Source organism: Prionailurus viverrinus, chromosome F1 (genome assembly GCF_022837055.1).
Source record: "Prionailurus viverrinus isolate Anna chromosome F1, UM_Priviv_1.0, whole genome shotgun sequence".
In the NCBI taxonomy this organism is placed as follows: domain Eukaryota; kingdom Metazoa; phylum Chordata; class Mammalia; order Carnivora; family Felidae; genus Prionailurus; species Prionailurus viverrinus.
In genome coordinates this window covers 42932164-42950258 of record NC_062577.1, presented here as the reverse complement: position 1 = coordinate 42950258, position 18095 = coordinate 42932164, and the positions used below count along the sequence as shown (strand labels likewise).

The window sequence follows — 18095 nt, the reverse complement described above, 5'->3', positions numbered from 1 at the left end:
AAAGTAAAGCCATGTGTTTTGTCTGTTCCTATATATCTATCTGTTCCTCCCGTCACATTACAAATTCCAAGTATTTATTCTATTGGAAACCTCTAGCATTTAGTAAGGTATTTGTCTCATAATTGGTGCTTAGTAAATATTTATTGGCTTCCGTTTAAATTGAGAACATGAAAAATTTGCCTTCTTGCCTTTTCACAGTTGATATGTTGAACAAATAATTCTGATAGTCTTCACTTATTTCTCCCAGAAGCTATCTCCAATTTTTATCATTTTGCTCTATCACTGACTACAAAATGATATGATTTGCAGACATGACTCTTTGCAGTCTGACACCAGTTCTGTGACACCAACTGGATGTCCTACAATTCAATTCAATTATGACACTACCCAGAGTTGACTCAGACCCCAGAGGTTAAGGGGCCTCAGTCCCACAAGACTACCCTCAGCCACAAGTCCTATGTGTCTCCAAGGCAACTGTACTTCTGTCCAGACTGCTATAAATTTGTGGCTTTCCACAGTCCCCTCTGTTTTGATAATTTGCTAGAATGCTTACAGAACTCATGAAAATGCTATATTTAATAATTATCATTTGGTTATAAAGAATGAAAATGAATGGTGGATAAAAAAAGGACACAGGGCAAATCTGGAAGGATCGTGAGCATAGCAGCTTCTGTCCCGATGAAGTCAGGACATGCTGCTTTCTTGGTACATCAATATGTTGACCTACCAGGAAGCTCTCGAATCCTCGTTTTTCAAGTTTTTATCAGTTTCATTATGTAGACACGATTAATTAAGTCATCAGTCATGTGATTAAACTCAATGTCCAGCCCCTCTTCTGTCCCTGGAGGTTTGGAAGGTGATGAAGATATTGAAAGTTTCAATATTCTAATCATGAGGTTGCTTTTTCTGGTTCTCATGTTGAAGCTATCTCCTCTATGAGTTGCCTCCTTAGCATAAAATCAGGTATGGTTGAAAGATATGAACAACAAAAGACACTCCTAAATTCCAAGATTTTTTGAAGCTCTGCATTAGGAACCAGGGACAAAGACCAAATATATATATATTATTATAATACCACACTATTATACCACACTATTATTATACCACACTATTAAACCACACTATTATACCACACTATTATACCACACTATTATACCACACTATTATACCACACTATTAAACTCATATTTTCATTACTTTGCCTCTTACATTAGTGTGCAATTACCATATGATTGCTCAAGTGTAATTATGATCATTATTGAGGAATGGTGATAGTTCCAAAGCCATTTTAAAGGAAGCAGTTTTAAAGCAAATTGCGTCATCTGCATGAATAAAAGGCTTTTTTATGAAATGCATCAAAACAAGAGAGATGAAATAAGTCTTCAGAGGGAAATGAGATAGAAATTTCTCTTTTCCATATTGCTGTCCTCCTCTTCTTTGTTTCCTTATTATCTGTCACATTTTTCATCTCTGCTTAGCTCCAATACTGTGTTTCTGATGCCTTTTACACTTACTTTGTTAGGGGAAGTCTCAATGACCCAACATGACCAATGTCCAAATGTGGGAAGTAATATTGGGAAAACACTGGCAGTAATGGGAATATCCAGGACAAAAAGAATATTGTAAAGCAAAACAACTCAGGAACAAAAGTGGATAATAACAAAAGAAAGATCAGATAATGGGAAAATGCCAACTAAAGCACTAATGTTCAGAAAATGTCTTGATTATATACATTTGAAAAAAAAATCAGTGATATATTGCATGTGACAGAGAATGTTGACTGTCCACCAAAATCTTTTGCCCAATTCTTCTTAGGCACATGACTGAACTACATTTCCCAGTCTCCCTTGAAGTTGGTATGGACACACGATTGAGTTCTAGCCAATGGCATATGGGTGGAAGTTTATTTGCCATTCCCAGTCCTGGCTCGTAAAAACTTCTATCTGTTTAATATTGGTGTATATATACTGTTATTTGCTTGCTGTCTTTCGTTGGGCATTACAAGCACAGTAGTAGTTCAGGCAAGAATTAGTTTCAAGTAGAGACTAAAAATAAACAGGTAGCTGAGAGATTAGGAGCCTCCAATATTTAAAAATTGTGTACTTCTAAATGCCAACAACACAGGAGAGAAAACTGAAACAAGGCATTGAACAACAAAGTCGAACCCAACACTATTGTCTCAATAACCTCAAGGTAGCTTCCAAGGAGATAGAGAGATGCATGGATTGAGGAGACGAAGAAATAAAAACTCAAAAATTATATTTTAAGAAGGAATTTTGAGGACAGTCTGACCATAAAAATTTATGGAAGTAAGTATACCAGAAGTTTATCAAGTTTTTGAGAGAAATTAGCAGACTAGTCTGAAAAATCTTTAGACTTTAAATGTCTTGGGAAAAAAGTGCTTTCATAAGCTTAAAGATCTTTAGATTTTTTTCAAATTTGCATAAGCAATAAGCAAGATACAAAATTCACACAGGCTGCAAGAAGTATGTACTCCCAAAGTGACGTGGATAAAAATAGCTTAGGAAGAAGCTTGAGGTGAGACAGGGGTCACATAAGACAACAGAAAAAGGAATACCTCCAGACAGCAAATCTAAGAAAAGTAATCAAGGAATAATCAAGGACTTTTCTTTTTATAAGAACAGACGGAGGTCCTCAACAATATCTATTGTTCACATCACTGTCACAGACCAGTAATTCTTCCATGTTCTCAGTTCTCTCCTCTTCCTAATGGAAGTTATTATTGTGGATATTCTTCCGTGAGTGGCCTCTTCCAGAGAATCCTTACAGATTATTACTTGCATTACCAATGGCAACCAAGGTTCTATTAGAATGCAGGGTCTACCAGGAAACCACCCAAATGTAATCATCACACAAGTAAAGCAGCCAGGGTCAAAGCAATCTAATCTTCCACAAGCATCCTGACCAATTCCAGCATTTCTTGAGTTTAAATGGAAACCACTTAGTGTCAAAAAAGTGTGGCAAGCAGCCCAGCTGTTGTTTGTTTCTAATTCAAAAACTGATTATGTTTCTAAAGGTGAAGGTTTCATCTGTGTAAGTGCATCTAATTAGAGATAGAATAAAATGATATTCATAATTACATTCAAAAGAATAAAAATCTACCTATTCCTCAGCCAATATAACTCTAGAACGTGTTACTCAAATACTAGAAATAAAGGTCAGTTTCCTAATCCTAAAAATATCTCCTTGCATCCAGAAGACAAAGAAAGATAATTACTTTAAGAGATAAGTTAGCTGTATTTATATCAGATAAAAAGCACTGATTGGAAATGAACAGTTACCATATCATTGATGGCACATGTGTTAGTTTCCTAGCGCTGCCCTAACAAAGTACTCCAGACTGGGTGGCTTACACAACAGAAATTTATTGCCTCAGAGCTCTGGAGGTTGGAAGTCTGAAATTAACATGTCACCACCATCGGTTGCTTCTGAGGATTTTAAGTGAAGGATCTATTCCAGGCTGTTCTTGACTTGTGAATGGCTGTCTTCTCCCTGTTTCTCTTCCCATTGTCTTCCCTTTATGTGTGTCTGTTTCTGTGTCCAAATTTACTATTTTTATAAGAATGCCAATTGTATTAGATTAGGACCCCCCCTCAATGGTCTTCTTTAATCCAATTACCCCTATAAAAACCTTATCTTCAAATAAGATCACATTCAGAGGTACTAGAGGTTAGGACTCCAACACATGTTTTTCGAGGGGGAGGAACACAATTTAAGTCAAAACAGTCCAAAAGTCTAAAAAGTTTCTATGTACCAAATCCTTATTTAGATGAACAAAGTGGTAATGACTGAATTGAAAAGAATTTCCTATGACTTTATAACCTCCAAACCAATTGGTTTTAATTCCAATTCCCCTGGCCCCTCTACTTCTAAACAATTAGGGAATGTACCGAATTCCTTTACTTATTTTGGGAAATATCTAGAGCATGTCAGAGTAAATACAAATCTAAAAAATAAGTGAATTCCCCTGATGCCAAAAGACAAAGAAACTCATTCCTTCCTGCTCTTTTTTGCTAAAGCATTTCCCCTAGAAAACTTGGCGATTGTAAGTTCTTTCTCTACTTGAGAGGGATGCAAACCTTTTGAAAACCTGAATAATCTCTAGTCAGTTTTTGTAAATCAGTGAAGTCTTTCTTGGGAGCTTTAGAACTATCTTTCTGAAATGTGAGCATAAAGCATCCTGTCTTTCGGTCTCTGTGAGAGGTTAGCCTAGGTGCCGGGCTTGAAGTTGTAACTTTTACTTGTTGCAGAAATACAAGAAGTTTTATTTTTCCTTTCCATCAAGACATTAGCATGTATGCAAATGACTGTATTTGCCTGGCTGTATAAAAGGATGAGATGCCTTTCTGTTTTTTGCAATCTCTTTAGTGGATTCCTTGAGATATACTGCAGTCTGATTTAATGCTTATTCAAGTAAAACTTTCCTACATTTGTGAAGAGGATTTCTAGGCTGGCAGAAGAGTTTAAATTAATTCCCCAACAACAACAAAAAAATATCATTTTGTTCTTCTTTTTCCCTAATGCAACAGACACACAAAAATATAGACACATACAGTCAACATTACTGAAAACATCTTCCACAGTTATGACCTTGAAACATCTATTCGGCGTAAAATTGAATACACAGAATGGAATGTTTATTAGTGACATCCACAACAATTTATAATTATGTTTTTAGTACCATTTATTTGGGTACTGACTATACGACAAAACAGCTAAATGTTTTGGATAGATCATGCGGTGTAATCTTGCAGCGATCCTATTATTTGTCTATTACTATTATTTCCAGAGAAGAATCCCAAAGCTATCAATGTGTAAATAATTTATTTAGCCAGGTTCCATTCCTAGAAAGTAGTAGAGAAATGGACCAATCTAACTCCGGAGCTTATATTCTTCATCACTAGGTGATCCTCACTCACTTTGTCATGAAGGAGACCATCAGACACCAAGCCAGCACCGATTCCAGCTGGATTCCTGGTAACTGGGTTTGTCTGTGGATGCTGAGCCAATTCACTATGCCTGCCACCACCCTTTCTATGTTGTTAAAGCAGTGTGGCATAATGGAAGTTTTCTGTCCTCAATGCTAATATCTTTAAGATTCTCTGCACTGATTTGACAGCTATGTAATCTTGGAAAACTTATTTTACCTGGCTTAAACTCAGTTCCCTCTTCTGAAGGCAGTGCCTGACAAAACTTAACTATGACAACAAAGGAACAGTGGGAAGGCTCTACTGACACAATGTATGTGACCAGCTCTGAAACTGGGTATCAACAAACCAGAGTACAGAAATGCCCTTACTCACCAATATATCTCCTAGCAATTAGGACTATGTAATCAAAACAAAATGAAGTGAAAAAATGAACTAACCAAACAACAACAACAAATATAAGGCATCGTTTTCTGTATCTCTTATATTGTTATAAACAATGAAGATAGAACAGACTTAACACATTTTCACATGTATAAGATTGAATCTTACTGTTTTCTCTATATGAAATTCTCCCGGTATACTAATATCAAGTCAATGCTGCATGCAAAATCCATTTACCCTGATGCTCTGTCTAGACATTAAGCATGGAAACCACACCTCTCTGTCCACATAAGTACTTTGTCCGTTCACATTACCCTGATCCCTTGTGAATCCTAATCAAACTCCCACTTCAAAAGACCCTCACTAAATAATATTTCCAAAACCCAATAAACTTTGACCCAGTTCTAAAGCACTGCCAAAGTTCTGAGATGACCATCTTCCTTATCTAAGTAAGCAATAAACTCAGCTTTGTCTCAGATTGTGTTGGTGACATCTGGGAAGCTAACTTTCAAGAAAGCCTTTTCTAAGGCCTTAAGGATTATTTTAAACTGCAAAGCCTTCTATACAACATGGATTTCTTGACATAGCGCTCATGATATTATCAATATAACTGACATTATAAGCGGGCATATGCATTCTTGTTGCATTTAACTCTTTCTTAAATCATGCTTTCAATCTATAATAAATGATGAGAGAACAAGATATCTGCAGTATGTTCACTTGTGAGACAAATGGTTCAAATCCATCAACTCCCATTAAAAAATTATAAACGAAGATTTTTATCCCCAAAACAAGAATTCACAGTAGCATTTTTATTTCTACTATCCCATGGCATTTCTTTCTATATACAGGAATTTCAGAGTTACTCTTTCAAGAGAAATAGTTAAATGCAACCTCCTTAATAGGAAGTCTTACCTTTTCCAGTTTTGAAAGAGCAAGAGAGTAACAGTCTTTGGCTCTGAATTGCATGAATCTCATGTTGGCTGGGTGAGTAAGCTCTGTGATGATACTGAGACTGGAAAACAACCTACATTTAAAAACACACACACACAAAAAAGCATTTGCATCACACTAACAATCCAATATGGTATATTTCGTAACAACATATTTATGAGTGACTGATTCCTAGCCTTAGGCATAAAACTACATGCAATTACAACAGCAGGCATTGTCACATAAACTGTCTGTACAATGCAAGAAAAATGACATGCTATTTCCCAAAGAATATTTTAAACAACATTTTAGCACTATAAGAAAAATAAATTCAGTAATTTGGCTTTTTATTAGATATTTTTCTCTCTACAATTATGAAACAGCATAGAAGAGAAGCTCATGAAGCTAATTTAAGAAGTCACAAGTGACTTTGTGGATAATATCAAAAGAGAAATTTATAAGATGAATATGACAATTGACAAAAATTCCACATGATGAGCTTATTGTCCATAATATGAGCTCTTTGATCTTCTAAGGTTCCCTATTCTCATAGTATGCGATTTTGAAGGTCACATCTTGCTATAATGATCTCCTGAGAAAAGAAAATATTTTAACTCAAATAACATTTCATTGTAATGAATTGAGGCCAAGGCTCAACTGATAGTGTTATTCTAGAAAGATCCTGAGAGTTGTCGCGCGTCCCATAGCTTTGCATTAGCTTCTTTCTTATTCACCACCTTCTCCCAAAACACACACACACACACACACACACACACACACACACACACACACAAGATAATAGTTGTCAGATCATAACTTCATTTTGTTATTTCTATTAACTGAGGCATATTTTTAAGATCTAATTTAATAAATAATAATGAAGTGTTTGTTATTGGAAAGCTCTGGTCTCCAAGACCTAAAAAGAGGTATAAAGAGATATGCTGGCCTTTAAATTAGACTCTACTACCCAGTAGAGGAAACTATAAAAATGTGTAAGTTATAAGGCTGTATATATTTTTATAAGAGTGATAAATATGGCTGACTGAATCTCACAGACTATGCAGCATTAAGACACCGGTAAATGGATAGCTTGTGAGAAGCATCCAGGACAGTGTTGAGATATAAGGCCAGAGAAGTAATTTGTGAGAAAAACATAGCTGCAAAACAATGAAAATTTATTTCATCTTCTTGAAAGTTTAAATTTTCTCTGCGAAATATAGCTTTTATCTTTCATACATATTATTTTTCAAACTTTGGATACTTTTGTGGGATTACTTGGGATGATTTCTAACACATATCAAGTAGAAATGTGTAGCTATAGCTATATACTTGAGAGCTGAGTAACAGTGAATGATAATATGATTGGTTGATCTGGTCATTGTATTTAAGTGACTTGTAGAGTTGAAATTAGATAGAACCAAAAAGTTTATATGATGTGCTGTTTCTGTTCTATATAAATGAACTAATACCATTATGTTATTTGAAACTGAGAAAGTGAATGCATTGTCTACGTCTGCCACCTAGTGAAAATCTAGAACTAAATAATACTTTAATGAAATGTTTTAGTGCATTGCCTTTTATATCTATAAACTATTACTTACATTCAATTATAATACATTCATAAATTTGGTTTTTTAGTAACTTTAATTATGTATCTTAAAATATGAATCCGTAAATCTATTTCTGGGCTTTAATATGACCTAAACACATTTTGAGTATAAAACACTTTAGAAATAAAATGACATAATAAATGTATTTTTCCCTAGGTACTAGATCATAATAAAACAATACTGTAATTGAAAAATAATATGGTCTGGGGTGCCTGGGTGGCTCAGTTGGTTAAGCTCAGGTCATGATCTCACGTTCATGCGTTCAAGCTCTGCATTGGACTCTGCTGACAGCTCAGAGCCTGGAGCCTGCTTCAGATTTCGCGTCTCCCTCTCTCTCTCTCTCTCTGCCCCTAACCCACTCGCATTCTGTCTCTGTCTCTCTCTCTCAAAAACAAAAATAAACATTAAAAACAAGAAAAATAATATTTTTTTTCTATTTAAAACTTTTCTACAATTAATTTATGTCCTGACTGAGTGATGTAAGCATCATTGTGGAGAGGTGCAAAATCTCTATGGACTAATTCTCTGCTTGGTATAATTTATTAAAAAAATACTTTTGACAGACATGCCCAGTTATGCTAACTAACAGAAGATGAAAAACACACCATATACTCTACTTGACAGACCACTGGGAGAAGTCTGAGACTACCTGCAATTATATATTCAAGAAAAACAAACATAAGGGCATACAAATCTGGAAAATGTTCACAATATTTTAATTAAAAAAACGGAGCTAGTGTGCTACACTATAAATTTTGATCTGTTTTGGTGGCTAGGAATGATGTTTCAGAATAACAAACATATATATTAATATATAGGTATAGAGACTCACTTAGATATGTAAAAAACCAGTTTCAGATTACAGTTGGCTCTCAACACTAAAATAAATATGAATATATTTTAATCTTTTAAAAATACTTTTTAAACACTTTAAGTCTGAGATATCAGATATCTCCTGTATGTAATTTTTTTATCTATGTAAACCAATCAAAATAATAAAAATATTTCTGCACTACATAAATAAATCATTCTTGTATTTATACATACTCATTATCAATATTTTCAATTATGTCTTTTCCCACGTACAGAGGTATGACATTTCCTCAATAACTATGATTATTGTGCCAATAATAATATCTTACTTGTGCCAACATAAAGACAATATTCTTTTTTGATTTTATTATTTTTTTTAATTTTTTTTCCAACGTTTTTTATTTTATTTTTGGGACAGAGAGAGACAGAGCATGAATGGGGGAGGGGCAGAGAGAGAGGGAGACACAGATTCGGAAACAGGCTCCAGGCTCCGAGCCATCAGCCCAGAGCCTGACGCAGGGCTCGAACTCACGGACCGCGAGATCGTGACCTGGCTGAAATCGGACGCTTAACCGACTGCGCCACCCAGGCGCCCCTTTGATTTTATTTTTTAACTTGCCATTTATGCTCTTTGCATCCTGGGGATGCAAGTCTTCTAACTGCACAGCTCTCCCCTCCTCTTACTTTCCCCTCAAACCACTCTTCATGTCGTAGCTAAAATAGTATTTTTAAACTCTCTCCTTCAGTGATTTCCTTCCTGTTGTTCTTACAATGAAGATCAACTTGCTACTGTGCTCTACAAAGCCATGAATATTCTGATGGAGATTAATACTTCAGCCTCACGTTGTCAGTCTTCCACCTGCTCTGCTCCAGGTCATCAACTTTGCCCGCCTCAATACCTCAGAGCCTTTGGATATGCTGCCCCCTTGTGGAATGTTCTACTCCTCTCCTCGCCTGCTTAGTCTATCAAGTAAACAACTGAGTAAATTCCTCAGGGAGATAATAGGTAGGTGTTTGTTCCTTGATCCACTGGACTAGATCATACATTCTTGTTGTCTGTACCTGTATAACACTATACTCTTTTCAGTAGCTGCTACATTTATAATTCTCTACTGGAATCTCTTGTTTAATATGTTCCCTGCTTAGACTATCACTACTTAATCACTACTGATCACTATGTCTGCCTTAGGCACTGCTCAGCCATAGCATTCTGTATAGTCCCCAAACTTACTAGATGCTCAATAATACTATGAATAAATCACAAGTGTAGGTGTTTGTAGACGTCCTCCTGACCTACTATGGGGTTAATGCATGAATTTCTCTGATTCCTGCAATACACAGATCCATGACTTGAATGAATGTTCCCATTGCCAGAGCACTGATTATCTTACCAGTTTGATCAGCTACATTTTAGGAAAAAAATCAAAAGCAAAAATATCTTTATATTAAAACGAAATCAGCCAAAGAGACTTCTGAACTAAATCATTCCTGGACTTTTACAATGCAAACAAAACTAATGTTAATTAAATAAGGAGGCCATTAGACTGAGATGGCTCTAATACCTTAGCAGGTTACGTAAACAAATCAACACCTCAACCTATACATGCCTCAAGGTTAAGAAATCAAAACCAAAGGACAGCCAATCACAAACAGTCAACTAGGCTTTCTCAAATAATACAACCACTTAAGCTGTAGGTGATCAATTATTTCTTTGCTTTATTTCTGCCTCTTCTCTGTAAGCCCCTCACTCCTGTCCACGGAGTGTTTCTAACAACTTCCTACCTGGCACTGACAAATCTGAACTGATTTTTGCTCAAATAAATTAAAAAAATTTTAATATACCTTAGTTCGTCTTTTAAAATTAGCAAGTATTTACTTTTGTACCCATTCTGTATTAAACTAATGTTTATCTATCTTGTGTGCTCTCTAGAAAAACATTTGCTTCACGACTCCTTGAGTTAATTTTCTCCTCTCCCTTTCTCCTGATACACAGACTTAGGCTGTTGGTTTGAATCGGCCATTTTTTTTTCCTATATAGGATAGGATGAGCCAGTAAGTTGCTTTCAATATCGTCTTTTTTTGTTCAGTTAAATGAGAATAGTGATAGATGACATGGCCATTTTGAAGTGGTTGTTTTTAGGCACATTTTGGCATGCTTCTTTAAATTTAGTTTAGATATTAACACTTGTTCATAAAGATGTGAAAACAGGCAATATTTTCAATATTTAGTTTAGATATGAACACTTGTTCATAAAGATGTGAAAACAGGCAATATTTTCAATACACCTAGTGCTTGTGAGGTAAAACTTTAGCAAGAGACACTTAAATTTTAAAGTGAGGACCTGCTTTTCTTTCAATTTGGAAATCAGACTCTCACTTAGCAGATCTTTCAAGGAGAATGACCCATGAGTGTTTTCTCTTAGATATATAAACTAAGGTCCGTAGGCACAGGAGAGAAAGAGGCTTAGCCATATTTGACTTGAAAAGACCTTATCTCCTAGTCTTTGGTACTTTGAAATGGTCTCTAAGGTTGATGGGCCAATTGTTTAGGATTCAAGGAATCTCTTCAGAGTAAAGTACTAGAGATACTCTCTTACCTAGAGAATCTGGAACCCCTGGAATAGATTGTCCTTGAAGGAGTTTGCTGCTTACTATAAAGGACTACTCCGAACCCACAAAGGTAAACTCATCGCAAGTGAAGGAACAAATTTGGGCAAGTGATCAATACAGGGCCTGCTTAGGTTGTTCTGGTGACAAAGCTTGGCTGAGGCTGGAGGCCTCTCTTGTCCCAGCCATCCCAGAACAAACTTAAGGAATGTTTATCAAACATCTGAGTGTTAACACTTTGTATGTCATGCTCCAGATTCTGGATATGGAAAGTAAAACACTTCCTGGGTAGGTCCTCTGGAAGAAACATGCAAGGGCCAAACCAGCAAATATATAATTGCCCTACTGGATAAAGACACATTGAATTGTGTAATCCAGTTTTCAATTACAAAACTATGTTTGAGTTATAAATGCAATTCCAGATGAAAAGGAATTCTCCCGATGCCCCCAACTGTTCTCTAATTCTTCTTAGCCCCGCCACCCAAATATACTGCTAGTGAATTAGTGAGTTTCTCCTATTTTGCCTTTGGTCTTTTGGGACTGAGTAACTCTGAAAGGTCCGTGGACAATCTGGACAAAAGAGAGGCCTTGTCAAGTGAAGCTGTATAGTAAGCTGGGCAGGTATGGGTTCAAGTGGTCACTGTGAGCTTCTGAATAACAACAAATTTAACCCTATTCCTAGCCACCAAAACAAATCATACCAGTTTTTATCAATAACTAGAACTAGAGCACTGTTGCTTTCATTTCATATTTGAATTCCATCTCATTCTTATGTCCTGGACTCTAATACAACCACAGATTGAAGATTCCTCTAACATATTCTTTAGTAGTTTTAAAAGCTGAAAATGTAAAGGTCAAAATGCCCCATGTCAAAATGGAATGTCAAAATAATCAAGATAAATGGTATTTACAAACTAATAACTACACAGTCATTCACAAACTAATGCTAATAAAATGTAGCATTGCTCTATACAGAGCAACAGCAGAAGGTAATCTTGACTTGCTTAATATATACAGCTACAGAGAAGATTAGAATTCGGCTCTTGTTTGAGGAAATTAATGATATTCATGAAGATATAAGGATTGGCTGAGATATGTTCATGATATTATTATTGAAAAAAAAATTCTAGGACCACGATGGAGCTTCTCCTGTTGGGTTGCCATGCCAGCAAACTAAAAACTTAGATAACTTTTCTGTCTCTGTGATAACGTTAATTTGTATTTTGGGACCCACAAAACAGAGGCTGTCTCAGTGGCCTGGCCCATGTTACAAATCTAAACATGTCAGCCTGTACTTTTGGTAAATATCTATCAAGGAAACCTAATATACACCAACCCTAATCCTCCAACTCAGCTTTAGCTAGCTCAGCTTATTCTAGAAAACAGGATCTATTACTAGCCTTAGCAAATGCCTGACCTCCTAGCCCATCATGCCCTGTTTCCATGTTGCCTCTTCTAACATTCTATAAAACTCACTCTTGCCCAAAATCTCTCCGGGAAAGTGTCTCACTGCTTGTGAGGCACTGTACTCCCCCAATTCACAGGCTGCTTTCCACTGATTAAAAAATATTGAACTTGGGACATCTGGGTGGCTCAGCTGGTTAGGTGTCTGACTCCTGATTTTGGCTGAGGTCATGATCTCATGGTTTATGGGATCAAACCCCACTTTGGTCTCTGCCCTGATAGAACAAAGCCTTCCTGGGATTCCCTCTCTTCTTCTCTCTCTGCCCCTCCCGTGCTCACTCTTTCTTTCTATCTCTCTCTCTCTCTCTCTCTCAAAATAAATAAATAAACTTTTTTTTTTTAAATATCAAACTCATTACTAAATTGTTTTAGGTTTGTTACTTGATACCTGTAAATATTCCACTTGACCAGAAACATAATATATCCAGTCAGCCAATCCCAAAATGCCAAGCCAACTCTGGGGTCTATACTTATTTCCTTGTTTTTTGTTCCTTACTCGTTTTTTGTTTTTCTCTTTCTTATTCCTTACTCTTTATCCCATAAAAGCTTCCTGCCTCACACTGCATTTTGTAGTTGTCTGGATCCTTGAGAATGGAGACTGCCCACTTCGTGAAATGTTAAATAAAGTCTGTTTGTATCACTTAACTAGTCTTCTTCAATCATTTTTAACACTATTGACTTTCATATACTCAGTGTTCTCTTAGAGATGGAGCCTTAAGCTTTAATCCTAAATAGCTTGGTACCCAGCCACTATGACTGGATTTCTGATTGCCTGTTGCTCACTTATGAAGATAACTGGATCCTACCTCTGGAATTTTGTCATCTGTCTCTAAGAAATTTCATGCAAGGTGATGGGCAGAGAAGCTGAAAGGATAGAAAACTGAGGGCAGAGGAAGGGAGACAGGAAAGAGAGTTAAGATCAGTGTCAGTCCACAGTAGTGGACACTAATCAGTAATTGGTGGACACTAATTCAGGGTTTCAGCACAGGAGTGATTATAATGATTGATATTGGAACTTAATCTGTTAAGCATGGAAGAAAAGCCCTCAGATGACTAAGGACAGTGAAAAGGTAGCAGAACCAGTGGATAGTAGGTTCTAGTGGAGACAAAAGGCTGCTCAGATTGAGGGTATTAGAAGAAATACCCCCAATAGTACTCAGAGAACTGAATGAAACTGAAAAGAAGGAGGGTAAAATCATTGTTACTTCAAAGTAAAGGCTACGACCATGAGAACAGGTGGCTAAGATAAAACACTGACAAGATCATCTGTGTAGGATTGCTGATACCATCAAGAATTATGATAGAAGCAGGATTTCTAGAGTCACAGTGAATCAGGAACTAAAATCTTCAAGGAATGTGGGTGACCTCAAGGGTGGGAACCGACTGCACCTATACGATGAAACTAATAAATTTGCATAGTTTTGGTCATTTATCTATATAAATAACATTCAGTACATTATGGGGATCCATGTGTGTCTTACTTTTGCACTTTATTATATAAGACTAGCCTAGTTTAGCACTAGTTTAGATTAGGAGCTCATGGATCATCCCATAAAAAATGTTTCACAGAACTGTTTTCTTGAAAAATATTGTTATGTACTTAGTGAAATAATGGTAATATCACTACATGTATATCTACCCTTAGTTATTCTGGTCAGTTAGTTTAAAAATATTAGAGCCTTTGCATTGCTCAGTAAGATCGGGATTTATTCTTGATTGATTGATTGATTGTTATCTTAAGATCAAAATTATTCATTCATAGTATATATAATAAAAGTAGGTCAATAGAAACTTTACCATAATAGAAATAAACTCATAAGTTGAAAGCTAAAATGGTATGTTTAATCAAAAGAACCAAAGATCCTCTCTTGTTAAAAATATAACTAGCTTTTGCCACACAGGGAATAAAAAGGATGATGTTACGTTGTTCACTGGCTGTAAATCTCATCCTTCTAAATTAATTTTATACCCTATAATATCCTTTTGCATTCTCTAGAGAAAAAAAAATACTTACATATCTGTCATATTTTAAACATGTGCTATTCTCCCTTTAACTGTACTATTTCATATAGCTCAAGAACTAGTCAGCCTTATTCTAAATGAACCGCCTCATTACAGTAACTTTAGAGGGTACACTTGTTCTCCTTCTGAAACAAGACTTTCTCATGCAAGTTCAGAGTAAATTTTCCAGATGCTGGAAAACAGACTCTTTATATACCTAATTTCCAGTCTTCACATTAACACTGCAAGAAGGGTTAACTATTGTCCACATGCATTTTATGCATGAGAGAAACTGAATTTCTATGAAGTTAAGAAATATGCTTGAGGTCACATAGTGTCTACTAGCACCTCTGGGACAGATTAAGTTTGTTGTTATATTGTTCCAAGGTCTGTGGCTTTTCCACTCTGTCAGATGAAAGCAATCATGAAAGTGCTAATATTACAGTAGCCTTCACTGAATAATTGAAAACTACCAGTCACGTGCTACAGCATTATATATTTTTAAATTCCAATCAACTTTGTGATTAGGACATTGAGGTTTAGAGAAGGAAAGTAATTTGCCCAAGATCATATAGTAAATAATCAACTTAAGTGGGACTCACATCTAGCCTCTCTCTTCTGAATTCTAAACTCAAACTCTAAACTGAAAATTACCCTCAGTATATGCTTTGCTACAATATAAAGGTTATAAAGGTGGAGTGATGGGAGATGATGATGGAGTTCAGATTGTTTTATTTACTTCCATAATTTGGTAGCTCAGGTATGTCCTTTGGCCTTGTGCAAAAATCATGAAACTGAAATAAAGATCTTTTAGATATTTACTTATTTTTTTTTTAATTTTTTTTTTCAACGTTTATTTATTTTTGGGACAGAGAGAGACAGAGCATGAACGGGGGAGGGGCAGAGAGAGAGGGAGACACAGAATCGGAAGCAGGCTCCAGGTTCTGAGCCATCAGCCCAGAGCCTGATGCGGGGCTCGAACTCACGGACCGCGAGATCGTGACCTGGCTGAAGTCGGACGCTTAACCGACTGCGCCACCCAGGCGCCCCTAGATATTTAAATTTTAAAATGATTTCAGAAAGAACCATTCAAGTGACATAGATGTCTTCATTTACAGGGGAGTTTTTGACTTTGCTTATAGCATGACCTTTTCTTTGGTTTTCACTGTTACTCAAAGATAACCATAAAGAAAATTCCTATCTGGATGAGTTATGACTTGGCTCCTAACATGGGTAAATTACCTGTTCACAGTCTTAACGATATTTCATTCCTAGTAATCCAGTTTGTAAACGCGTACTATTGGCCACTGCCAGGCATAAAACCAAAATTGTAACATACATGGTCTGTCACAAATCATGACTACTACAGCACAGGATTTAGAATTTGTTATGTTAAACTATACAAAAAAAACCACACTTATTATTCTATTTATTTTTAAAAGAATGATGATCCTGCATTAAAACTTAAACACATGGTGGGGTGCCTGGCTGGCTCAGTGGGTTGAGTGTCCAACTCCTGACATTGGCTCAGGTCATGATCTCACAGTTTGTGAATTCAAGCCCCAAGCCAGGATATGCACTGATAGTGTGGAGCCTGCTTGAGATTCTCTCTCTCCCTCTTTCTCTGTCCCACCCCCTCGTCTCAAAATAAGTAAATAAACTTAAAAAAAAATAAAAAAATTAAACATATAGTGCCAGTCATACATTAGATGTTAAATAAGTATTTGCTTTTGGATTGAATGAATGAACATAACTTCAGGGTATCTCATGTTCATTCCTTTTATACAGACTCAGAGTCAAATATTTCACAGATATTTAGCAGTAAGTAGACAGCAGGGCAGAGCTATTCAGACAGTTACCTGAAAAGGGTCTGCACGTTTACAATCGTTTTGGCATCTGCCATGTAGTCTTCCTCGGCACTCATGGTACTCTCTTTGTCCACAACCACCATGTTGGCAGCGAAAGTCACTCCACACCTGAGTAAATCATCTAGGCTTTGATAAAAATCAACAGAGAAAAATGGACTTTCAATAAATCACAGTACTAAGATCAGTGCTTGCTTACCCACTACACGTGTATAGGTTGCCCTCATAGATGGCTTTCACAGAGTTTGCCCTGGTAGATGTTAATGGGGATTATAATACATTCTCTACAGATATTAAATAATTTGTATTTTTGAGCTGTTTATGTTTCATTAGATCTTAACCGTTTCAAAGCACTATGCTTTAAGAATTTTTAAATAATATTTATTAATTATACAAGGAAAACACGGAAAACACCCATTTTGCAATCAAATAGAAATAAAGCATATCGGAACTTTTCTCTCACTATTTCAAAGACATGACATTTACATCTTCTTTATCCCTACAGTACTTTTGGTAAGAGTAGAGATGAATACTCATATTACCTTAGATGGTCTAGCCCAACAAAGAAATGTTAAACTATGAAATATTCTCAAATGTGGATTATCTCTTTATGAGAGCTATGTGTTAAAATTGGTTCAACACAGCCACGAGCATGAAAAATATATAAATATCAGTTGTATTCAAACTTACCATTTACCATTTAGTTTTTGAGCAACCGATTGAATAACCTAATTTCTTTAGTTGCATGAAATAATTGCTAAACTAGATACAAGTTCCTGTGAATTATAATAGTCACTCTTCTCCCCTATCACTGATAAAAAAACTAGCAGTTTCCCACTGAATTAAAAGAAAATGTTACTATTAAAACTGAAACAAGGAAACCATTATCTCACTGCCTCTGCTTCATATAAACTAGAAAAATAGGGCTGAAGTAGATAAAGGAGACTAAATTTGAATGAGTGTAAGAATGTTGTTCGTACAAAGTTGACTGAAGACAGTGTAGACCTTAAAGAACAGTAGTTCCTTTTAAATTCTTCAATTGAAGGGTCAGTTCCCTGAGGATATTTTCAAAGTGTGATTGGCTGAACTAGTCACGTTACTTTAGAGGGAACTGTTTTCTTCTTATGATAAGGAAGGAAGTGGGATTTCTTATTCTGTTATGAGATGAGAGAGTATTACCAAAGCTCTGAGTCCAAGATCCCCAGGGGTAGTTCAGAAAAAATATTTGGCTTGGATCAGGAACAATGCTCTGTGGCAAAGATTTTATGGCTAAAACTATGGAAACAGAATGTTATTCCAAATAAATTTCCTATGGTAAGAGGGGCCAGTACCACAATATCCAATCAATATGATGATCAAGTTTAAATCCCTACAAATACTTTATTTGGATGTTCCTTTTAACTAAGAAATTCGTAATTGTTCTTAGGTCTATTAAAATACATTTTTTAAAAACAAAGAAATAGGTAGAA

At 35.9% G+C, this 18095-nt stretch overlaps 1 protein-coding gene across 9 annotated transcripts in view; it reads right to left on the bottom strand.

Annotated features, from left to right (window-relative positions):
• Positions 1-18095, bottom strand: part of KCNT2 (potassium sodium-activated channel subfamily T member 2) — a 364447-nt gene that overhangs the window by 63175 nt on the left and 283177 nt on the right. For all 9 annotated transcript variants that reach the window (XR_007148220.1, XR_007148221.1, XR_007148222.1 and 6 more), the window contains 2 exons: positions 16621-16755; positions 6249-6360 (listed from right to left, as the gene is read on the bottom strand). Coding sequence is in view for 6 of the 9 variants with exons in the window: in XM_047840789.1 (XP_047696745.1) it covers positions 6249-6360; positions 16621-16755 (247 nt within the window). In the remaining 3 variants the exon portion in view is untranslated. The remainder of the gene's footprint in view (positions 1-6248; positions 6361-16620; positions 16756-18095) is intronic.